Here is a 25551-nt window from a genome sequence, read left to right on the forward strand (position 1 = left end):
TTTTGCCCTGGCTGGCCTCAAACTTCTATCTTCTCATCTCTGTCCCCTGTGTAGCTGGGATTACAGGAGTGTACAACGCCCCACATCCCCAGCCCTTCACTGTGTTTTTTTTTGAAATGATCATGGATAAATAATTTCTTAGTTGCTAACTTCTACTGCTATGTCCCAAGGAAGCCAGATGAGGAAGCTGAGGTAGAGATGGTGCCAACTGAGCCAGGCATGGGGTTTCTGGTGAATAATTTAGTCAGAGAAATCCTGTGTGAGTGGGTGAGTGACTGTACACTTGAACACGGGGTGTGAGAGAATCTTTGGTTATGTGCTTTACGTAGAATTATTCTAACTTTATTGCTCATTTCACAGGATTGAACAGAGTGGGCTGACCCTCCCCTGAGCTCCTACCTTCCTTTTTTTGGATTGGCCACAATTCAAAGACTGCTGTTCAGGGTTTCTTTTTATTTACATCTCCTCTGAGAAGGGTTTCACTATGTAGCCTAGGTAGGCCTCAAGCTCAAGATCCTTCTGCCTCAGCCTCCTAGGTACTGGAATTACAGGTGTGCATGCATCATCATGCTCTCCTTTGAGGACGTTTGTTATCGTGAAAAACTGATAACCACCTGAAATACTCAACATTAAGGAACTGGATTAATTAGGAACCATCCATACAGCTGACTATATGGCAATGTTAAGATCATGATAAAAAATTACCATAAAATACTGTTCAGTGAACATGCATACTGCAACAGTGTCAACAGGATGATCCTATTTTGGTTGGGAAACATAAGCAGCAGGTTCAGCCACAGAGGCTGAGACCTCACTCTGAGTAATGTCAGAATATTACTTAAGGTTTTTCTGAACAGAGATTAGGACAACCTTCCTAAAATCCTTTTGGACTTTGCTTTGTCATTTAGAATCCTGACTTTTTTTTTTATTAATTGCTTTAGAAAGAATCTATTATTTCATTTGAGCCTGTCAAGAAGGGAGCCTTTCCAATCTTTGGTTAAAAATTCCCTAAAATATACATTTCCCTACATCTTTCTGAATAAGTAAGATTTGCACTCATCTCTGACTTATTGTTTAAATAAATGTCATGTCTGTGGAGACTCTGCCTGAGTTCTGTAGTAGAAAATGCAGACCTACCACCTGCAAGCCACATCTGCCCTTCGAATGGACTTTATTTTCCTGTTTTGAAAAAACTCATTTGAATTCTATGCCAACATTTTAATGCTGGGAGATTTCAGGTTAAAATTTGGATCTTTAATGTCACTTGGGAAAACTAAATCAGACTATCTAGCAGCTCCGGGGCCCCAGCCATCAGCAGGGTCTGAGCTGTTATTTCTTTTTTATTGTTGTGCTGGGGGTGCATTGTGACATTTACAGACGTTCCTACAATATGTCAAGTATATCATAGCTGAGTTAACACTCTCTATCATCCTCCTTTATCCCCCTTCCCCCATTCCTGGAACAGTTTCATCAGGTCTCATTTTTCCATTTACACACATGTGTACACGGTATTTGCACCATAGTCACCCTCCCACACCTTTCTTATATCCTATGCCTCCTCCTGGTACCACCATCCCAGATAGAATCTGTTCTGCCCTCCTGTTCTCCAATTTTATAAAAAGAAAATGACATTTTTGTTTGTTTAAGATAGCTACACAGAGAGTTTCCATGTGACATTTCCATGTTTATATGTATTATAACCCGAATTGGTTCATCTCCTCTATTTTTCTCCTCTCTACCTTAGTCTCCTTTTTATGGTGGTTTCAGCAGTTTTTAAAATTCTATATTCATTCTTGTACAGAGAGTACATCAACCATATTCACCTTCTTAAAGGTCTATATTCCACATATAAGAGAGAACATGTGATTTTTGGCCTTCTGAGCCCGACTAACTTTACTTAAGATGATGTTCTCCAGTTCCATCCATTTACTTGCAAATGACAAAATTTCATTCTACCTTGTGGCTGAGTGAAATTCCATTGTGTATAAACACCACATTTTCTTAATCCATTCATCAGTAGTGGGGCATCTTGGCTGTTTCCATAGCTTGGCTATTGTGAATAGTGCTGCAATGGATGCAGGTGCTTTTGTTGTAACCTGACTCACATTCCTTCAGGTATAACCCCATGATCCTTTGGACTGGTCTATGTGGTTTGTTTGCCACTGTCTCCAGCACTCCCTCTTGCCTTCCTTATACTCTGAATTCTGTTAAGACATTAAAATTTTCAATTCCTGTGTGCTAGACTCTAAAACAATCTTTGAGTTCACCTTGGTCTCACTCAGCAATTTCCTTAACTTTTATACCAGTTGTATGAAAAAACTCAATGAATTTGCTTTTTTTTTTTTAACCTAGGTGGGTTTCTGGCATTTCTCTTGGTGTGGGAATGTCTTAAATCAATCAGTCAATCAATGGAAACATCTGTGTGCATACTGTGGCAGGTTCTGAGGTCACTGAGTTATAAGGCATGGCTTATACCCTTTGACAAGGAGCTTATTCTCCATTTGTGAAGGATGAGTTTAAAATTAGTTCATTCTGTTGTTATTATAACAAAAGTCCAAAGGCAGGCCAACTTCCTAAAGAAAAGAGGTTTATTTAGCTCACAGTTTTGGAGGTTCAGGTCACAGAACTGAGACGTCATGTAAGAGTGCATGTTTCTTATTTGTTTCATAATGCAGAGAGACCTTGCCTCCAAAGGCAGTGTCCTAATTTACTAAGAACATCCACCAGGTCCCACCTCCCCATGTCACCACCGTGAGGACCAAGCATCCCACACATGAGTATTGGGGACATACACTTAAACCATACACAAACCAGAGCAGGTGCACAGCCCCAGCCAGTGACAAGTGCCCTGAGGCAGAGAGTGGGCATGTGGAATCCTGTACAGCGGGCAGGTGTGGTGCCTGTCCTGCGTGGTGACATTGGCCAGAAAAGGTCTGGGATGGAGGATGTTAGGTGGTGTGAGAATGGCAGATCTGGTGTCACAGACTTCACCTTGAATTGTGGGGGTCTTCATGTCTCTCAGACATGAAGATTCTGTGTCAAGAGGGCTACTTGGTGATACTTGGGTTTGGGCTTGGGCTGTCACGTTTACTTGGCAGACACACTACCACCACTTGAGGCCATGGCCCCAGCTCTTTTTTGCTTTAGTTAGTTTGGCTAGGATCCCACATTTTTTGCCAGATGCCAGCGAGCCTTAGACCAAGATCTTCCTACCTAAGCCTCCTGCATACCTGGGATTACAAATGTACACCACCATGCCCAGTTTATTGGTTGAAATGGTGGGGGGGGATTTCTCAATAACTTTTTGGCTGGGGTAGCTTCAGATCTCAATCCTCTCCGTCTCTGCCTCCCAAGTAGCTGGAATTACAGGCACGAACCACTGCACTGACAGGAATATGCATGCATCTTTAATATGCATTCTTGGTGATTCCAATATAGGTAGTTCACATTATGAAAAAGGAGAGAAGATGGTCCATCAGGTAGAGTGAAGTAAACAGAGATAGAAGTGTGAGTGGGAAACTAAGGTCAGCATTGGAGGCTTCCTGGGAAAGAGGGGTGTCCTTGGAGATCACTGAAGCAGCTGGCCTGGGAAGAAACGGGTGCTCTGGAATCAGCTTCTTCCCCTTTTTTCTCAGCAAGAAAGGATGAAAGATGTTTCTCCTAGAGTTGGGGAGATAAAGGTGGTAGCAGCAGTCATAGCAGAAGCAGCATTATCCCTAAAAAGAACGTTCATCCTTGTTTTCTCCATCATTTAATGGAGTAAAATGTTACAAATGAGACAATCAACCTTGGGCTTGCTTTCTGAAAAACGCAAATAGCTAATTAAGCAAGCCATTGATCCTGGCCCTGCCAGTTCAGGTGACTAACCACTTAGATTGGATTAACAGTTTAGCAGTCCTGCATTGCTGAGCAAGTGCACACTATTTATAGTTGAAAACAAAATGGATCTCTTAATTCATACCATCGTTTAACGGAGCAAACATGGAACCAGAGGGCCCTGCAGCCACTCCTGTAGTGACCTGTATGTGGATGATTGACACTCAGTAAAATTTTGCCAAATGCACTTAATCAAAATTTGCTGTATGTTTGTAGTTTCTGACTTCTAGGGGGAAAATGCATTTGATTAGATGCTAGGGTTTTTCATTATCAATCCCTTGTGGTGTCAAGGCCACTTCCAGGATGGGCACCCACCTTTACACAAGCAGTATTCCCCCCTTTTGCTTTTCTAGATGTACTTTAATGGGAGTTTTGTGCCTAGCACCTTGACTGAACAGCAATAGCACATCAGAATAACAGCAGCAGCAGCAATGATCTGAAAATCTCTGAAGTATGAAAGAAGCAATTTGATTCAATTCCACACACACTTGCAAACCGTACATAATTCTCATGACTCACTGAGCGTAAATGAATTCTGATGTACTTCCGATCTGCTTCAACGTTGGCCATTCCTTGAACTCGTAGGGTTCTTATTTGGCACCATACCCACAAGCACATCGTAGATTCTTAAGGGTGAAAAATAGGTGATAATGGAGTAGGGAGAAGGGGAGAAAGAGGAGGTGGCATTGAAGTATTTTTAACTGAGAAAGGGACACAAGAAATCCAGGCTGTGTTTGAGGAAACCCAGCGATATAAAAAGACATGGAGGGAATGTTGAGTAGATGCATAGGGGATGTGAAAACAGAAATTCTGGGTGTGGTGGGTCCCGGGTGCCTCAATAAAGACCCCAAAAGTTTTGTCTGTGGGCACAGGGAAGCATAGGACAGGTTGTTGGACAGTGACTTGCACCAGCCTTTTCTTTAGAAGAATTAGGACAAACATGAAGAATCCATGATGGATAAGAACTAGAAGCCAGCTAGAAGTAATAAATAACTAGAAGTATTAAACCAGTTGTCTTTTTTTGATATTTCCACTGGAGGTGGAAAGAGGGGGAGAATTCAAGAGCCTGTGCAGAGATGGGGGTTGGGGAAATCAAAAGAAAGATCAGCAACAGTGACCCCAAAGCTTGTAGCCCATGTTGCTATGAAAATGTTGGATCATTTCATATTTTAAAAATTAACATAGCAGTCACTGATCACTTACTTTGCACCAGACCGAACTCTCTCATCCTCACAACTGTGTGGCGAGGGTACCATTCATATAAACCAGGAGTCTAAGGCACCAGGGCTAAACGAGGTGCCAGGTTGTAGAGGAAACATTAAAGGTTGAGCATGGGCAGCAGGGTTCAGGGTTGGGCTCAGCAATAAGAAGGGGATTTCCTGTATTTACAGAAAAATGATCTCTCAGTGGTCTTTCCAACAAAGGAAGTGAAACACTACATCTAGCCGTGGCAGAAGACGCAGTTCTTCCTGCCTCTGCTTCCATTTTCTGTTTCTCTACTAAGAGTGAGTGCCAGCTAGCTGCCTTTGAATTATTGGGCATGCTATTCATTTTTTCCTACCTTTACACCATAAGAAAAAACAGCTGTTTTGAGGGCTTTTGACATGTGGCCACCCTCTGGTATAGGGTGGGTACATGGTCTGGTGTTCATGAGTCAGGAGCAACATCAACAATAAATTTCAATGAAGTAGGAATCGCTTAGGAGATGATTAATAAACCTGCTGGATGTTCACATGAAATGATGGCCAGTGATTTATCCAGAACTAACAGCGCATATGCAAAATATACAAAATGACCTCTGGAATGCTTAAGTGCTATTTTTACAATGGATTGAGCAAAAAATTTTAATAGTTACCAGTATATGAATATTTACATCATTCAATTTCTGGACATGCGTCCTGTGTAGACAGCATATTAACATAACATTTATCTTCCTAAAATCAAAATTCTATCAGTAGCGTGGGGAATATAAGTCTTAGAAAAGTTCTTATATAATTGAGAAACAATTAAATATCCTTGAGTATAGGGATCTTCAAATTCCATAAGTAGTAATTGGAAATATAAATCCCCAGAGAAAGTTTTAGATAATGTTTTTTTAAGGATTCAATAGCTAAATATTTCTAATTGAGAAGCATTTTTCTCAGAAGTAAATGGATTAATTAGTAGATATTTTCATCATAAAGACATTTACACACGCAGTGTAAGAAAACAGCTGAAATTTTAATTTGGCCTTCCAAGGGGCTTGCTAAATGACTGAAAACAGACGTGATGCTAGCTTACTTGTAGGAAAGGACCATCACTGCTTTTGGTTCAGCCACATCTTGTCATTATTTTGCCTGGTTAACTGGGTGCCATGCAAGCAAGGGGTTCCCTTGTGGAAAGTTGCTGATCCTTAGTTGCAGTAGTAAAGTGACTGGGTGCGGAGATAAAGAGGTGTGCGTCTAAGCAATATCATTGGAGGGTTGGGGGCTTAATTGATGCACTGGGTAGAATGTAATTAGGTCCTTGAGCAGGGCAGAGCAATTAAGTATGTCAGGGAGGGCGTAATTAGATGGGCGGCTGAATGGTGTAATTACATTTATAAGAGGGGGCTATAATTACATGTGAGGCAGGGGGTGTGTTTAGATGCCTCAGTTGAGGATATAATTAACATATGGAAAGAAATTAAATTATGTGTGTGGGTTAGGCATAATTATGTGTGGGAGTCCCTGTGGTTCCGTGGGTGAGGGTGCATTAAAATGGGCGAGTTGGTGCCACTAGATACATGTCAGTGCTCTCATGGTCAAAAACCTGGGAGTTTCATCAAGAAGGGCAGGCACATGTTTTGACATGGTGACTAACAGCAGGTAGCATGGAGGTGACAGCCTTTCAGGTCATTCTAAAGGCTTGAAAAATAAAATCTCAGCTTTTGTGATAAGCTTTAAGACCTGTATCTAAGCTGACATTGACTCTTGACAGTCTTGCTTGATGAACATGCAGTCTTTCTAGCTTTAGGACAACTGCATAAGCAAGTCTTTGCTCCACCTTCCTAATAAAGAAAAAAAGAGTTTGGCGGGTAGTAGAAAGGTGAACAAACAAGAAGACCCCACTATCTACCACTACGACCAAAAACAACAAAAACCTCACCAAAACATACCCCATTTTCCTTTGTACTGTCAAGCATGAATATAAGCATTGACCCCTAGATTAAAAAGTATTGCAAAAGTTACTGTGTAATGAAATCAGCAACTTAACTGTGGTAGCTTGACTATTTTGAGATTCTAAAACACATTTATTTCTAAATATTTATGGCACCCCCCCCATATAGAGCAATAAAGCCATGAACATAGGCTACAGGTCACATGGGAACTAGGAGGGGTACAAGGAAGCTAGCCGAGGAATCAAGGTATAAAAGTTATCCAGCACACTAAGAAAGCCATAGTGAAGCAATGAATTAGGGTGACAATTATTGTAATGTGATATATCCTGCATTGCATTGAAGACAATAGTATCTTGTTACTGTCTTCAAAAGGCAGAAATTTTTGAAACTGGGGATATTTAATTGGCCACCATTCATCCATTAATAGTGTTAAGTCAATCTGTGACTCATTTCCATAAACCCTGGGGCCCAGAGCCTCCTCGGTCTGTGCCGATGTGAAGGGAGTTACAACAGGGCCCACTTCTGAGGGGGCCCAGCTGGTTGCTCCTGCAATCCCAGACTATCTGGGTTCCTGATGCTCCTGTGAAACTTAGATTTAAGGTTAGGGTTTTTTTGTTGTTGTTTTGTTTTGTTTTGTTTTTAATAATTTAGATGGAAGGATCCTATAGCCTGCCTTCCTAATTCTCTGGTCCTGTGCTTAGTGGTCCTACAGAACACTTTTTATTCTTAAATTCTGATTTTACATCCATGCGTGATGCTGATTTTTTAAAAAATGTAGACGTGCTTCAAAGGTGGCATCATTTAATTTGTCATCAGAGCTGTGCTTAGTAAAATGTCATATATTCCTGTGAAAATAGTTATCACAAACTTGTCAGTCAAGTTCTCTCTCTGTGATGTGGTTTGCACTTTTTTTCACCATGCACTTTCTACTTCTACCCCTTCCCCCAAGACCAGATCAGACTCTAAAGTAATTCATGATTTATGGTGGTTAACTCAGGTGCTTATAGAAATAGGGTAATTATCATTTAAGAAGTCTAGTCATGTCTGTGGGGAGAAGGGAAGATGAATACAAGGTCTCCTTGTGCCTGTGATTGAGGTCACAGTGACTGCTCTGCTATTTGGGGACGTAGGGATCTCCACTCACTGGCTGTTGTAAATATATATTTATTTCTGTGGTGTTGAGGACGGGATCATGGTCTTGTACATGCTAGGCAAGTGCTCCACCACTGAGCTACATCCCCAGCCTGTCGTTGGTGTTGGTGCCTTGCGTGGGTTACATGGAAAGGACAAGGGTGAGGCATCTGACTTTGGATGTGACTCTGCTTAGTAATGCTTCATTCAGTTAATTATAAAATTATTCTGGGATACTCTGATACCACTTACATAGGGTACCAAAACCAGGCTTAAATTCTTCACATTTTCATAGCATTCTTTCAGAAGTCAATAGTGTCAGCCAGGGATATTTTCGTAGTTGGCCTTTGCAGTCTGTTTCTAAAAGTCTTCTAGCCTGTAACTGGTCTTTTCACCCTCATCCATGCCATAAGGCATGAGTCTAAGTTTTTTTTGCTTTTAGCCTTCTGAAGATTATCTAATAGACCAGAAATCTCGGCTTCTTTTCTCACTGCTCAAAACTTCAATGTTAGCTTAGTGACTCTTCCTTAGAGAGATTTTCCCTAAACCTGTAACACTCCATACTTTCCTATGTTTGTTAAATTCTGTTTTGTCCTGTTGCACTGCAGCAACGTGTGGAGTACTTCCTTCACTGATTTCATCACAGTTTGTGGGCCATAACAGGTGCTCAAAAAATAGTGTTGAACAGGTAAGTTAGGTATTGGAGAAACACAGGTGATGCAGGCTGTGGAAGACAGTATACGGTCATGAGCTTGTATTTTAGTGAGTGATGGGGCTCATGCTAGTTCTTCAAGTTTGTAGATTAATTTACATGTCCATTACAGCAGCAGGAAATGCCACTTGAGGCCCAGACACTGCTGAAAATAGGTCTGATGTTTAATGAAAGCCTGTGGATTAAATACTTAATGAATTGAGCAAATCGTTTGACATCTATTCTGTGCTTAGTTTGGAAAGAATGTTGAGAAAAAAGCTATGGTACTCTTGATCATACAAAAATGTGCATTTTTAATCTCATAGTTTTATAAGATTAGTAGATATATACTCAAAAGTGCCAACTGATCAAAGACAATATTTTGTTCAAAGTCTATGTAATTCTTCAAAATGAAAACTATCTTACACAAAACTACACATTATACTAGATTATTGATATGGTGACAGTTTTCCATGCTAGGAATTTAGTTTTGCCAGTACTGAATGTACTAATATCATATGTTCATAGAGGACTTCAGAGTTCCCTGGTGATATTCAGTGCCTTCACCCTATTTTAATTCTCATAACCCCACTCAGAGATAGATGGAACATTCATGATTTTTAGTAAGGCAGTAGAGGTTGAGGGGCTCACATCTGTAATCCCAGCTACTTGGGAGGCTGAGATTGGGAGCATCATAGTTTGAGGCAAATAGTTCATGAGACCCCATCTCCAAAACAACCAGAGCAAAATGGACTGGAGGTGTGGCTTGAGTGTTAGAGCACCTGCTTTGCAAGCATGAAACCCTGAGTTCAATCCCCAGTCCCACCAACAAAAAAGAAATCAGGATCTGAATCCCATGGTTAATATAATATGGTCATTAGAAGATGGTCAGTAACATTATCAAAGAAATAGTTAGAGATGAAAAAGTTTAATCCATATGACCTGTTAGTGCCTTAGCAAGAGTTGAAAACAATTTGGAGCTCATCACTATATGTAGTCTGTTTAATCTATCCTAATTGATCCTTACATTCAGAATTTTTTTTAAGATTAGCAGAAATTTTATAGTATTCTCTATGCTCAGATCCAGTAGATATGTTTGTGCAGGGGTACATTTGAAAAGATAGCATGTGAGGCTGGGCATGGTGGTACATATCTATAATCCCAGCTATGCAAAAGGTAGGGATAGGAGAATCACGTTTTGAGTCTTTTCTGGGCAAAAAAGTTAGACCCTATCTCAAAGAACAAGACAGAAAAAGTAACATGCACTTGTCATCCCAGCTACAATGGAAAACCTAAATAGGACTATCGTGGTACAGGGCAGCCTGGGCAAAAAGCAAGACCCCCATCTCCACAATAACCAAATCAAAAGGGCTGGAGATGTGGCTCAAGTAGTGCCTGCCCCAACAAGTATGAAGCCCTGAGTTCAAACACCAGTACCACCAAAACCAAACCAAAAACCTGAACTTTTGAGGGTTTCGGGAGGGAGATGTTAATAGTGCATAAGAGTTAAATTTCTGCTAATAAAATTACTCCCAATTTTGTAACTCATTGTTAGAATTGAGTTAGAAAAATCACTATTTTGTCTTATTCTTGTGGAATAAGACGTGAAATGTCCGTGAAGTCTGGCATTTCATGTTTTGGACAAGTCCTTGAACTGTGCTAGGATGAGGAAAAGAGTGAAAGAAAGGAAAGGAAGAGGGTGGCTGCCCCATCAGCAGCCCAGTGAGCTGCTTCCTGGAGATCACATAATCCTGTGTGGTAATGTCCCCCTCACAGCACAGAGCATGTGACAGCTGCCCCAGTCCCATAATCCCATAATTTAAGAATTATGAGGCAATGCTTGTTCCTGGCTCTGTGTTGCCTTGTCCTGGGCCCAGAATTTTGCCTGGAAATGTGGAGTGGCCAGGCCCCCAGCTTCAAAGACCTCTCTTTAACAACAATTAAGGGGGCTGTAAGTTGGTTTTTTAAATCTAACTAAGTATCAGTTGAGGATTCATGAATGCACATTTTGCAAGCAAACTATATACGAATAGCTATGCACACATACCTGTTTAACTCACTGAATGGGATCAAGGCATTTGCCCCAATTATAGAACCAAATCCTTGTAAAGGCATTCCATGGATCCTGTGGGGATATTCAGCCATTTTTGTCCTTAATCTATTAACTGCATTTGGTACATTTTAAACTTCTTTTACTGGAGCCTTTCTAAGGTCTCTTCTGTCTACATTAAGGACCAGCTCATTGGTGACATGTTCAGTTGTTACTTGACATTGCCACTTGGATGTCAACCAGGTATGACACATTCGACTCTCAGACTAGATCCGAAATCCTTTCCACATGTGCTCCTGCTGTGACTTCAAATCTCAGGAAGTGGTAGTTCATCCCAGCCCTTTCTATTCCTCCCTCCTCTCTTATCCTGTTTCCACGGCATCAGCAAATCTGGTTGGCTCTTCCTCCCTCCGGGTCACCTACTGTCACCCTAGTCTACCTCAGCAGAGTCCCTAGTCTGCATTGTTGCAAAAGCCTCCTCACTGGTCTCCCTTTCTGCCCATGAAACCCTATACCTGTTCACACAGTGGCAGTGATTGCTACAAGAGGCAATAATGTCCCTCCTTTGCTCATCTACATTGACTGATTCTCAAAATAAAAACCAGCCTACAGAGCTGTTCAGACTTTGTTCTCCCTCCTCCCACCAGCTAGCTCAGTAGTCTCTCCTACTTCTCTCTCCAGATCTAAAGGGCTCCTTCCTATCCCCTCCTGGAGGCCTTGACACCAGTGGCTCACACGAAGGTAATTGGCTCACTTCCTCCTCTCTTCAGGGGTTTGCTGACAGGCACATTTTCCTCCATCACCCTGTTCAAACAGCAGTCCCTCTCCAGAAGCATTTCCTGAGACCCTTATGACAAGGCTTTCGTTCTCTCTAGAGCCCATGGCACCATCTAACACACTTCCTCTCATGTGTCTTTAGTTCTTACCTGCTTCTCCCACCAGAATATAAGCCCCAGGGTTACTGGATTTTCACTTGTGTCCCTGTCCCTCAGGACGGTGCCTGACACATAGTAGACACTTCATAAGTACTATTGGAATAAATTATGACATCAGCATGGATACTTAAGTCTTTATGTAATAAATTACAGATCTGACTATTTTTGATTCTAAACCTTTCTCTTGGGAGTGACTGAGAAAAATGGCATGTATTGTTCTGCATGTGTTAGAATGTCATTCCTGGCTTGTCCCTCCCTGGTGCATCCTGCTCTGGAGTTTGTTAGACTGATCACTGCTATAGTGATGCAGGGAACTCTTAGCTCCCCTCTGACAAATGCTCGCACACAACCATTTACTGCTTCTTTGACAACAATATTCTTATGCCTCAGGCTACCCTCTTACATACTAGAAATCCAGGGAACAAAACCTTCTCATGCTGAATTAAGTGCCTCAGCTATCGACGAACACAGAAGCTCCTGGAATGTGTTTTTTTCTCCTGGTTTTATAACTCCACGTCTACATGAGAACTTCTAGTGCATGTATTAATTCCATGTATTCATTTGGCATGGTCCATATTATTTGAGATTCATCCGGGGAAGTCTACTTAATTTTAGTATAGTTATTTTGTTTACCAGTTATATCCATGGAAGGGCTCCCCTCACATCCTCTAACTGCTGTGCATTATTTTAACAGAGATGAGATTCTGTACCCAGTATTTCTTGCTGACCTAGCTAGAAAAGGCCAAATGCTGCCTTTCACGTACAGGAGCTATTCCTGGGTCTCCATATTCCCTGTTATTATAAATAGCTCCTCAGGAAACACTGGTACACAGCACATTTTCTTTGCAGTCCTGTTCATTGTCTGCAGAAGAAAGTCACATGCTGCCTGGTTTGACACAAGTCCCTTGCCTCTGAGATGCCTCCTGCATTCCAGACTGAACCACCCAGTGTTCATTTGCTCTCTGCAAACACTTTTGTGCCCTTATTTATGCTGCTTCCTCTGCCTTGCAAAATCCTACTTCCTCTTAAGGTGCATCTCAAGTGTCAAAGCTCTCCTTGAGTCGAGGGGATGGGACAGAGGGGTCTCCTTGCTCCCGTGTGCAGGCTTCCCCATTGCAGTTGGTGCTGGACTCTGCTGTAGCAAGGTCAGCATGACAGTTCTGATTGTTGCCCAAGTATGGTGGTCATCCTCTCCTCTCCCTACTCATTCCTTACACCCCAACCTGTAGAATCCTGAGGCTTGAGACTTCTGCATCCTTGCATCTGTCCCCAGCAGTCAAGGCAGGAAATGCTTAGAAACCCTTGTTGAGTGAGTGACAGTATGAGTGAATGAAATTGCAGTCACAGAGAGGAATTTAATTCATTTGATTTTGTTCCCAGATTAATGCCTTTAAAAATAATCCTGTGTTTAGTTTGGACTTTTCTGTTTTCCCTCGCAAACACCCTCTACTGCGTGCTTGGCCAAATTGAGAAAGAAAAAAAAATGCTGTTATATTTCAATACACTTCAGGGAGGGTGTCTTTGTTTTGTTTTGATTTTTAATTTCAAAGGATAGGCTAGTTTGTTCTCACAGACTTCTTGGCATCTTTCTTTGCACGTGTTTTTTTTTTTCTGCCTAGTCCAGTCCTCATTCAAATTCCTCCACAGGCTCTGCTATAAACAATGACTTTGTGAGCGGTTGTGTGTTCTGTGCAGTGAAAACCCGCCTTGTTTTCTGTTGCTAGGCAACCCCCTTCCAGTTGCCATTGAAGAAATGTGCGGTGGTGGGCAATGGTGGCATTCTGAAGAAGAGTGGCTGTGGCCGTCAAATAGATGAAGCAAATTTTGTCATGCGGTAAGAACCAGAACCACCGCGGCCTCTGCCTCTGTCCTTTCCCCACCCCTCCCAGAAGCCTGGAGCCTTTCAGAACAGGTCACTTGTCATTAATCCCTTCTAGCCAGCTCCTTAGCTCTCATACAAGGGGGGGTGGGGGGTGGAAGAGCCCCAGGGAGCCAGGGAACCTGCCCTGATCGGATACAAAGCCAAGGCTCCTCAGTAGCCCGTCCCCTCTCTGCTACTAATCAGGCCAGCAGAGAAATGAGGAAACTCAGATCTTCTTTTAGATTAGACAGAAGGGTGATTAAAACTTTTAAATTGCACTTTTCTTAAGAAGGCTACCTCCGTATGAATAAACATTTTATTTTATTCATTTTATGCTATGCCCTTTTCTTCTTAGCTTGTCACAAAAGCATCTGAAAGTAGCAAGTGGGATTCGAAGAGGGATTTGGTCTATGCTTGACTAGGAAAATTGGGAAGAAGGAGGGCGGTAGTAACCTTCAAACAAGGAGGAAGGTTGGTAAAGGCCTTGGGCAGATGTCAGCCCAGGAGAGCAGGAGGTCCCTGCAGGGGCGTGATAAGGAATTGCTAAAGCAATCCCACCCACCAGGGGAGGAGAGCAGCGGGCTGTAGAGTGCCAGTCTGCACCACTGGATGAGTTTGAGCACATGTGGTTAGCAGCCAGGAACAGAAGAAGCAAAGACAGTGATTGCATTTGTGCAGGCTGCAGGTTATCTGGGTAAGAGGAAAGGACAGAGGTGACAACAGGAGAGCTCTGAGTGGAGAGCTTGAGAGATCACACACCCTGAAGCCTGGGCAGGAGAGGAGTGCACTGTGTGAAGGAGAACAGAAGGGAGCCACATGGCAGGCCATCCAGAGCCGGAATCAGTGGGCAAAACAGGATTAAATGATGAGCTAAAGTCATGAACAGCCCATTGGAATAATACCGCAGTTTAGCTTCTCTGGAGAGTGATCAGAAACATCGCCCAAAAGGAAGACATTTGTTATTGAGAAAGTGAGGGAATGTTGAGACTAGATTAGAGAGGGCTTTCAGGTGGACCCCAAAGTCTTACAGAAGTGGGAATGAGTATGAGCGAGGGGCTAAAAGGGTAAAGGTCAGGGAGGCTAAGGACAGCAATGAAAATGGAGCAAAGGAGGAGGGAGTTTTTGTGTTTGTGTTTATTTTTAAGGATAAATAAGTGTTTAGGAGTGGCAAAAGACAGCTAAGGGAATGCTGAAGCACCTGAAGTTGAGTGGGCTAGGGGAGAGGGAAGACAGGGATGATCTTAGGGAAGCCATTTCTTAAGGGAGGGCCATGTGTCTTTCAGGAAGGAGGCTGGGTTCTAGAAAGATTTGCTACCTTACTTGGTGAAGCCTGTGGCCTAGTGGGGGCGGGGGTCCTTCTTTCCCTAACTTTCCTCCACAGGATTATTTTTCCTTCCCCAGCATAGCTTTTCAAGCGTAGGATAATGTTTTTCTCTTCACCGTAATTTTTTTTTTGGGATATGTACAAACCATAGGAAAATGGAAAAAAATTTAAGAGTAGTCTTCTTAAGTCAATATGACATCTGACAGCTGAGCACCTGCTGTACAGCAGACCTTACACTAGTCCTGGAAATGGTATGTTGAACAATTCTGTTACAGTCTCATATCCTGATGTGCTTGTTGTAAAGGGGAAATTCGGGAGCAGGTAGTGAGCCTCTGAGGGAGGGCGGTGTTTGGGCTGAGTTCTCCCTCCATTCTACTCTGAGACAGAAACAACCTTTTCCATAGCTCTAATGTGGGGAAAATAAGAGCTGCTGAAGTATCATGAAAAGTGGGAGGAATGGTGTGACATGGGGTGAGAGAGGTCTTGAACCACAGGAGTGAATAAAATCACTGAGGGTTCATGGATGGCCGAGAAGGGCGGAAGCCCTGGGCCAGTTTCAGGCCTCCACTCCAATGCTTCAGCACTAGATGAAGATGGGGTGCCAATGAAGAACATGGCTGGGAGGAACAAGCCCCTGCCATTGACAGCTCTGTGACATACAAAGTGTCATTTTACCTTTGCTGGGGTTCAGGTTCTGATCTGTTTGAGGAGGGAGACAGCAATCCTGCCAGACTTTCTGTTGTGGCAACCCTGATTTTATGGTGTTTAAATCCTGTATGTTATAATGTATATTGTAGGTGGGTACTGTACATTGAGTATTCTAACAGAGTTTCTGTAGTTTAGTTTAAGTTTTCAAATTGCTCTCAAGTGTAAGTTGAAGGAATGGGTAGTATTAAACTCACAGGTTTGGAGAAGTTCAGTGATTTCAGTGCAGAAGGAGGCAGTACAATAAGTGTGGTTTTTAAAATTATTCCTGACTTGAGTGTGTGGTATTGACTACCCTTAGAAAAATGAGTATTTTCAATTTAACATGGAGAAGACCAGCCTAAGCACTGTCCAGGATTGCCTAGTGATGCCATATTTATCCCAGATCAGCAGGACTAGGTTGGCCTGTGTACACAATCTGCTGTTGATATACTCAAGTTCAGAATGAATGAGTACCTTTGAGTAGAGTGCCTGGCTCAGTATTGAGCATGAGATTCATAGAATGATGAGGGAGGTGAGGACTGCATTTGGGGAGATAACCTCACTGCTAAAGCTCCGTGTGCATGTGCCTTTCTTTGATTTAATTTCAAGAATAATGCAGTTCTTATGACAGATTCGAAATTTAAAAAGAGGCTTATTTATGTTTAACTATATAGGAGCAATAAATATCAATGAATGATTTTAGATTCTTACTTGACCATTTGCAGATCTATTTATAAATGGTTGCTGAATACACATTTAGGAAATTGAGATACTGTCATATATTAGAAATGAGACATTCAGTGAGAGATTAGAGAAAACAGATTAGAGAGAACGTGGTGTGTCTGGCCCTATGGTGCATGGACAGAAAAAGTGAGAAAGGTGACCTAAAAATAGCCTGACCTGTGCATAGTGATGTGACAGAAGCAGTTGAAGATGTCTTCTAGGACCAGGATCTAGCAGCTCCATCATTTGCTTAGTGGTTTTCAGACACATCTTCTAAAATGCTAACAATCACTTCCCCATTTTTCAAAGTATGCTTTTGCTCTCTAACCAAAAGCAACACTTTGAAAACAATACTGTTGAGTTCAGTTTATCTGAAAGGTGAAAGGTCCATAAGACGGAATCTGTTACAGCGATTACATCTAAGGGAGAAGCTGGTGGGCTCAGGTCACAGTGGGGGATCGTCCCTGTGGTGTTTTTTGTTTGTTTGTTTGTTTTTGCAGTATTGGGGCTTAAACTCAGGGCCTTCACCTGAGCCACTCCACCAGTCCTATTTTTGTGTTGGATATTTTCAAAATAGGGTCTCATGAACTGTTTCCCCAGGCTGGCTTTGACTGCAATCCTCCTGATCTCTGTCTCCTGAGTAGTTATTGGATTACAGACACCACACCCAGCATTTTTTGGTGTTTTTTGAATTATGTCAAGAGCATGATTTGCATACTTAAATGTACATAAAAATTTTGAAGTCATTTTTATAATTTTTCTATGTAGAGTTTCCTTTCCCCGAGCCCATTCCTCACCCACTCACACTCTTCAGTTCAGACTATTCATTCCTCCTTTATGATCATAAGCACTGTTACTATGACACTTAAACCGTTAATATCTGTTAATCATGCCAACAAACCATAATGCAAAGTTTGAAACACTTCTACACAATTATTCCTTATTAGAAACAATTTCACTGTATTAAATGTGCCTTTTATGTAAATCCATGCAATTACCAATTTAGGAACGGAGCAGCTAAAATTATAGTGTGCTCTTCCTAAGAAAAGACACACAGGAGAGTGTCCAAGATACTTGCTCTCGAGGAGACGTTTTACCCAGAAGAACGTAGAGCAGACATTCACACCAAAATATATTGTCATTATTTTTCAGAAATGCATTCATAAAATATTATCATTTCTGTTGCAGGCCTTTCCCTCTGTGATAGGATATATCCAGCACCTGCAAGTTTTTGTTTTGTTTTTTTTTGACTTATGAAGGGATCCAGACATAGGAGTCATAGAACACACAGAATAAACAAAATATTTACACATGAAAACCAACTCATTTTCTTAAATAATGGCTCACTGGGTGAACAGCACTCCCCAGTGATATTTAGAGCTTTCAGTTTTGGTGTAACGTGGTTGTCACCAGGGGCAATCAAAGTCAAAGCTTATTTAAGAGACGTTCAAATTTTTGTCTGTGTTTTGGCTTGGAAGTTGTCTTTGACTTTGCAAAGGTCAGTTATATCACAAGACCATGGTGAGTAATAGTACAGAGGATGAGCCCCGTGTTAATGCATGAGTTCACAACCTCAAAGAGTCCTCAGGAAACCACATCCGGCATGGTGCTGCACCAGCATGGGTGCTGGGACGGACTTCCCACAATGCCCAGTGTGTTTGCTCCAGCTGGCTGACCAATTGACCTGCGGGGGTGGCCATAAGAGCCAGTTTGTTTTACCCAGGAGCAGATGAAAGGAAAAGTCTAAGTCACCAGAGACAAGTTTCCGATTATGATGCCCTGATGTGGTAGGAGTCATAGGAAAAGTCAAAGAAAATCAGGGAACTTGTGCTAGTCAGCTGACTGGGTGCATGGACAGTTCCATCTGCTGGGGCACATTTGTAGGGAAAATTTAGTAGCTGGCAGAGCCCTCAATAGTTGTAAGATATCTTTGCCTGTAAATAAATGATATCTTAGTTTGCAGAAATAACAGAAAGTTAGAGATGCCCTGATGAGGGAAGAGTGAAATACAGCATATGGGTGCAGAGGAGAAATGAAGGACACAGTTACAATAGAAATCTAATGGAAGCTATAGGCTCATTTGAGGTTTTCACAAATAGCAAATAAATATTTACTTATATTTTTATGATATTTCTGATGCATGAGGCATTCAGTTAGAGACTTTCTACACTTTATTTATTTGATGGTTCTGGGACTTGAACTCAAGGCTTCGTGCTTGCTTGTCAGATGCTCTACCTCTTGAGCCACACCTCCAACTCTATCTGCTCTGGTTATTTTGGTGATAGGGTCTCACTTTGTGCCCAGGCTGACCTGGACCCCAATTCTCATATTTTAAGATTCCCATTATCCTTGGGATGACAGGTGCACCCCACCACACCCAGATTTCTTCCTTAGAGATGGAGTTGCACAAGCTTTTTTTGCGTGGCCTGGAGCCACGATCCTCCAGATCTCAGCCTCCCAAGTAGCTGGGATTACAGGTGAGAGACACTGGTGCCCGGCTCTATGCAATTCTTTTAGTCCTTACAATAATCTAATGAGAGAAGAAAGTCATCCTAATTTTATGTCCTGGAGGAACTGAGTCCAGGCAATTAAATTAATTTCTGCATGGGCAGAAAGCCATGGGATTTGGAATGGAAAGTGGTCATATCTTCCATTATTCACATTCACAAGATGTGACCCCGGAAAAGATTTGGGGTGGGAGTGGGTGACTGTTTTCACTCATCAAGAAAACACCACTGTACTCTGTTCCTTGATTGATCTAGGATGGCGCCAAATCTTCACACTTCTTTGGATGACAAATCCTTTTATGTCTTCACTACAAATCAACCTATGTGTTGGCCACATAACAAAAGTCATTGGTTTAGATAATGGTACATTGCTCTGAATGTGCTATTGTAATTTATATTTTGGGAAAAGAAAGAAAAATATGGACAAGTATAATTTCTGTCTGTCCCCAGAGGTTTATGGGGTAAGCAGAGAACATTGTAGGTCCTGTGTCATCTACCTCTAGAGCCCTACTTTCAAGTCTAATACTTCCTTCCCTATGATCTGAGGAATACTTTATTTTAAATGGAAGACATACATTCTCGATACTGTCTCTTTCCTTTGGAAAATCACTTACCTGTGAAGCTGGCATTCTCATTCTTCTACAGCACAACTAGGTTTTTGACAGCGTTGAAGATACTGAGGTAAAGTAGTCATCTTATGACTATTAAAAGGGGAAGGTGGCAAAAATATTTGTTTGTGAATTGAGTTAGAATTGAAGTTCCTATTTTGTCATAACTGACTTGATTTGAAAGTATATAAATCATTCTAAAATGGGTGTTCTTGCATTCCTAGATGCAACCTTCCTCCCTTGTCAAGTGAATACACTAGGGATGTTGGATCCAAAAGTCACTTGGTGACAGCGAATCCTAGCATCATTCGACAAAGGTAAGACTTGGTGACTTTTCTCTGTGTGGAAGTAAAGAGGAAGGCTTGTGAAGTAGTTAGCATCTTAAAGGCAGTGAGCAGAATTTAGTTTGGGAAACAAAGAGGAAAATCATCTGGATAGGCAGGAAGGATAAAAGGAGGGAATTGTAAATAAACTAGACAGGGTTATGGGAAGCCAAGCAGTCTTCCGTGCTTCCTCTGGAATTCGTTTTCTTGCTCTTGGAGATAGTACAAATAAGGAGGATCAATTGTTTTGCTCAAGGAAGCACCACAATACCTGCTCACCCATTACTACTACTACCGGATTTGCTGGCTTCAGGCTCAACTTACTGATTGGCGACTGTGAGTTAAATTATAAAATAAAAAAATAATAATAATGGCTATTTGACTGCATATGTATGTATTAAAGTAGCAATACTTTCAGAATGTGTGGTTTTATTATATTTATTGTTATGTAATGTGGTTACATTATATTATAATCAGATTTGGGAGAGCAGAGGGGAGATTCTTTCTTAATACTGCAGAAATTTCAGCAGCTGTCCTGGGAGCTCCTGGAGTCAGTCCCTAGTCCATCAGCACCATTGATGAGCTATGGGCTGTTTGTAAGGACTGGGCTGTTCATTGTACAGAATGGGTCCACCTCTGAGGAAAGAGGGATCAGACATGGTCTTTAACCCTTGTGTATACCTAGCAATGAAGAGTGGACTAAACAGATGCTCTGGACCTAGATACCTCTGTCTAAGGAAGTCCTATGCGAGTGAGCAGTGCGTATGTTACACTTGTTTTGGTTCAGAAGCAAGTATTCCCATGAAAGAGATATTTAGAAATGCAAATAAATACTTAATTTTGAGAGATTACTATAAAACCACCCTTCCCAAATGTACCATATTCTTTCAGTAATGGATAAGATTCTGTTTCCCTACATAGACAATGACACTGTAGGCGCTGTTGCTCTTTTAAGATATTGTCAGTGCATTGAGAGAAAAATGATACTCTTAGTTTAATTTGTGTCTTTTTCTGAATATAAGAATGGTTGAATGGCTGTTGACAGTATTTCTTCTTTTGTGAATTACCTGTTTGTATTTTTTTTGCCTATTTTTGCTTTCTTCTTTAAAAATATTTTCCTATTGATTTATAGACTTTATATTACAAGCTTTAATTCTTTATTTAATGTATGTTAGCAAATATTTTCTTCTATTTTGTACCATGTATTTTAACTTATATCCTATAATGATTTAAAATTTGCTGTACAATAAGATTTGTTAGTCTTATCTTTTATAGCCTCTTTTATTGAGAAATCTTTCTTTCCCCAGTAGCCCCCCCCATAAAAATGTTATGTAGTATTTTTATAGTGCATTTATAGTTTAATATTTTATGTTTAAGAAATGTAATCATATGCATGTATTTTTATAATAATTGTTTTTCAATAAAAATATATGTTCATTATAAAAATTAGTGTAAAAAATACAAAGATGATAAGAAAATACAGAAATACTTTTCTTTGAGTAATTGAAGTTTTTAAATTTTCAAATAGTGATGGATTCACAGGGAACTTTTTTTTACAAACAAATGTACAAGAAGGTCCATGTACTATTTACCTAGTTTTCCCCAAAGGTCATATCTTTCCTAAACTTATTTACTTTGACTATTATTTAGAATTGGGAACAAGAAGGATTAAAGATTACAGCTTCCTGTGGAGGGGATGAAACATTCAGCTCCTACATCCAGGAATAGAAGATCTGGTTTTCCTACCTGAATATGTGGAGTTGGTGGTAATATTTTAAGAGGAAGGTGAAGAAAGAATATTTAGAGCAAGATTTAAAGTAAGATAAGTGAGAGAGAGGGAAAAAGAGGAAGGAGGAAAGATTGATCATGTTTTTGAGGAACCAATATAGAAGAAGGACAAGGTTCAAAATTAAATAAGCAAACCTATAATTTAAGACCTAAGTTAAATATGAAGGGAAAAATGTTACAAGCAAGATTTGTTATTATTGATATTGGCAAATGGTCATCATGTATGGGTGCTAACTTCCTGCTCTTCATTTGCATTGCTCACTCAATCCTCAGAACTATCTGAGAGGCAGGAGTTCATCCTCCATTGAGTTTGTAGGGGCAACAGAGGCTATTGAATCAGACCTGTTGCTCCTGCCCTTTTTCCTTTGTTGGCTGGGCTGTCAGTAGGAACCATCCACTCCTAGGCATTCATCCTTCATCAGCACACAACCTCTAGCTCATGGACTTCAAACATGTTTGTTCAAATAGCCTCCAAAATACTTTTAAATCCATCTTCTCCTGAAGAAGTCATTTTGAAGTTACCTAATATTTTGGCATAAAGTTAAATTATCGTCACGTACAGATTTTCACCTCATTGTTTGTTAAGTGTATGCTCTTTGTACATATTTTCAAAATCTCAGAAGGATGGTTTTAGCTCTTTTGATGTCACATATCGTCATGTCAAAGTCAGTGTTCTTTGTCAAATTAATCTATTAAGTCAACCTCCTGTCAGAAAAGAATGACTGCCTTTTTAATTCAAATACGTGTTATAGTGTCACCAGATACAATCATCTTCCTTCTGACATTTAATCATTCAACATGTAAATAAGGTTTGGGGAACTACCAAGAGCTTGTACCCTGGATAAGACAGAGCACAGCCCTTTCCGTTGCTTCTAGAGACATTCCTCTTCTCCACCCCACCCTTTTAAAGAAGATGTTTCCCAAGAAGCTATTTGGAAGCATTTCTTCATTTGGTGGCCTGGTGGGTTTTATCTTGTATCTCAATACATCATTGTAATATTTGGGATAATGGCAAGTAGAGATTTCTTTTGTGAGGTGGAAAAAAGAAAAGTATGTATGCAGAGTTTGGAAAATAGGGAGTGTTGGTATTTTGGGAGAGAGGGGCAGGCTCTCACTATGTAGCCCAGGCTGGCCTCAAACTCTTGATCCTCCTGTCTCAGTTTCCTAAACACTGGTATTACAGGTGTGTACCACCACACCCAGCTGGCAGAGCCCTTTGAACTGTCAAGTAAAGTGTGTATATGAGAATGTGGGAATTTGTGAGGAGAAAGAAGATTGAGATGGGAGCTTTACAAGAACAGAGTTCACTCATTCACTGAGTAGTTTTGAGATTTACTCTGCCATGGGAAGACAAAATTGAATGAGGTGAGACTCAAGTTGTGCATTTGCTCTCAGTCAGCAGACATGCCAGTGGTCCTCCCTTCTATGGAAGGTCCTTGTGAACTCCAGGGAGGCCTCCTGAAATGGAGGAAACTTTTCATGTGAGTGCATGGCTGGACTTTCCATCAGATGTTCTACAGGCTCCACCACTCACAAAAGGGTTAAACTTCACTGGTCTCCACTGGGTTCTATGGTAACAGAACGTAGTGATTAGAGTTCCCAAAGCTTATTTCTCAGCTGTCAATAGAGTTGACAATTCAGCTGTCAATAGAGTTGACAATTCAGTGAGCCATTTTCCCCAAATCATGAGTTCATGATTTTCCCAGGGATGATACATATTTGGACAAGTTCCCATTTAAAAAATAAAAGCTGAAACATAATGGACTATCCTATTCAGGCATTAAGAATTCATTTTCAAAGGTGTTACTTGCACCTGCTTATTAAGAGCAACGAGTCTGATATATGTGTGTCCTTCCAGGCACAGTAAAGGAAACAATTTAGACAAGCAGGTTTGGGCCAGTGATCTTTTACCTATGCCTTTGAACCCAGCACATTGCTTAGCATACAGAAAATACACAGTGTATGTTTATGGAATGAGTGAATACATGAAATATATAGTTTAAAATCTTCCCCAACCTGAATTTCTGGTTTGAATTGTCTGTTAACAGGAAATTTAAGCCAGGCACAATGGTTCACACCTGTAATTCCAGCTTTTGGGAGGCTGAGGCAGGAGGATCATGAGTTAGAGGCCAGCCTGGATTACACAGCAAGACACAGAAAATTCAGTGATTTAAAAAAAAATTTAGTTAAAACAGTTTTTGAGCTGCTGAGATGAATTTTGTTTTAGTGACAAGTAGTTCAAAATAATATTAGTGGAATGATCGCTAGGAAAACTCCAGTTACTCTTTTCTAAGAAGTTGGTGCGAATTTGGAAGGCTAATGGCTGAATTATGATAATGGAGTAAAAAAATCATAGTGGAATTAACCTTTCAAACTTTGTACATGCAGAACCTTTAATTCACTAGGAGAACTTGATATGAGATATGTATCTTGAGTTTCCTGATGTCAAGTAGAACCTGAGCCATCTATCCCCATACAACTGGAAGAGAATGGAGCCAATATTCATTGTTTTTTTTAAAAAAAAATAATTTGAGCTCTAAGGAAAGTAAATTGGGTCTAAGAAATTCATAGCAATTTCTCTTCAGAGTTTTATATCAAATTGTGTTCCTAAAATTTCCATCTCTTCTGCTGTCTGACTTCTTTTTTCTTTTCTCTCCAAACTCAGAGCTGTGTATTGGTGTTCACTCAAGCCTTGGCAGTTGTTGAAAATGATTCAGTCTAACATCTGCAGTGATATCAGAGAATTAGGAGGGAATTAGAGGAAGCAAATAGCAGATGGAAAAAGAGATGTCCCTCAGACAGGGAGATGTATGAAGTTCATTGTCTAAAGGGCAAAATTACATAGTGGTGAAGAACATAGGTCTTAGCTGTGTTCTTCACCACTATGTAAACAGACGTGTTTCCAAATTCTAGTGTCAGTAAGTTCTGCTACTTATGAGCTATGTAACCTTAATTACTTAAACCTCCCTCTGTCCATTGAAAACAAAACTCTTTATCTTGAGGACTGTTGAGAGAAATGAGGTAGTGTAGCCATTCTGACTAATATCCAAAATTGCTACTCAAAGGACGCTCCTGCTGCAATACATTTTGGTCTTGGATGAAACATATTTTAAATGTATTATTAGACTCATTAAATTTGGAGAAACTCCAAGGATATCTACATACCTCCCCCCAGACCCTCAAAACCAAACACACAAAATAGAAAGTTAGGAAGTAAAATCAGACCAAACATGTGAGCTGTGAAGTTCAGATTCCCAATCTTCGAGCAAGAGGCCAAGCCTTGGACTCGCTGTGTAAATGAATGTCCTTTGTCAAGCTTGAGAAAGGGCTTCATGTGGTTGCATGTGGGGAGTAGTTTCCCATAGAAGCAAACATAGAGTTTTCTGAGGAAAGTGCTCTTAGAGGTCTGCTGTGTTACGTTCAAATAAATATGAGCTCACAAGCAAACCTTCTAATGCACACAGACCATGAGTAGTTAGAGGCCTCAGAGACAGAAAGCAAACATAAGTAACAGACTTAAATGCCTGGGAATGGATTGGAATTGTCAGATGCTATATGGGACTAAATAGGAAATTTCCATAGGGAAAAAGAGAAGCCAACACCAGAATATAAAAAATGAACTGAGTGGACTTGGAAAAGTGCTAAGACGACTTTTTAGAAATGAGTGATGTAACTGCTGGAACGGATGGATTACACCTGAGTGAGGAGAGAGCTGCTGAGCTAAAAGATAGGACAAAAACTTTTGAGATAGTAGGGTATCACAAATGTGAAGGTGACACAAGACACATGCAGAGCAAAATGAGAAGGGCCACTTTAAAGTGGAATTGTGCAACTGTGTCATAGAGATGAGACTTTTTGTAATTAATAAATAATGTAATCTTTAAAGGCAGGAAACACAAAGTATTAAA

General features: G+C 40.8%; 1 protein-coding gene across 2 annotated transcripts in view; it reads left to right on the top strand.

Annotated features, from left to right (window-relative positions):
• St8sia1 (ST8 alpha-N-acetyl-neuraminide alpha-2,8-sialyltransferase 1) overlaps positions 1 to 25551 on the top strand; it is a 137834-nt gene that overhangs the window by 64672 nt on the left and 47611 nt on the right. For both annotated transcript variants that reach the window (XM_020185159.2, XM_074075886.1), the window contains 2 exons: positions 13547 to 13656; positions 19757 to 19849. In XM_020185159.2, the coding sequence (XP_020040748.2) occupies positions 13547 to 13656; positions 19757 to 19849 (203 nt within the window). The remainder of the gene's footprint in view (positions 1 to 13546; positions 13657 to 19756; positions 19850 to 25551) is intronic.

The sequence above is a fragment of the Castor canadensis genome, chromosome 6 (genome assembly GCF_047511655.1).
Source record: "Castor canadensis chromosome 6, mCasCan1.hap1v2, whole genome shotgun sequence".
Lineage (NCBI taxonomy): Eukaryota > Metazoa > Chordata > Mammalia > Rodentia > Castoridae > Castor > Castor canadensis.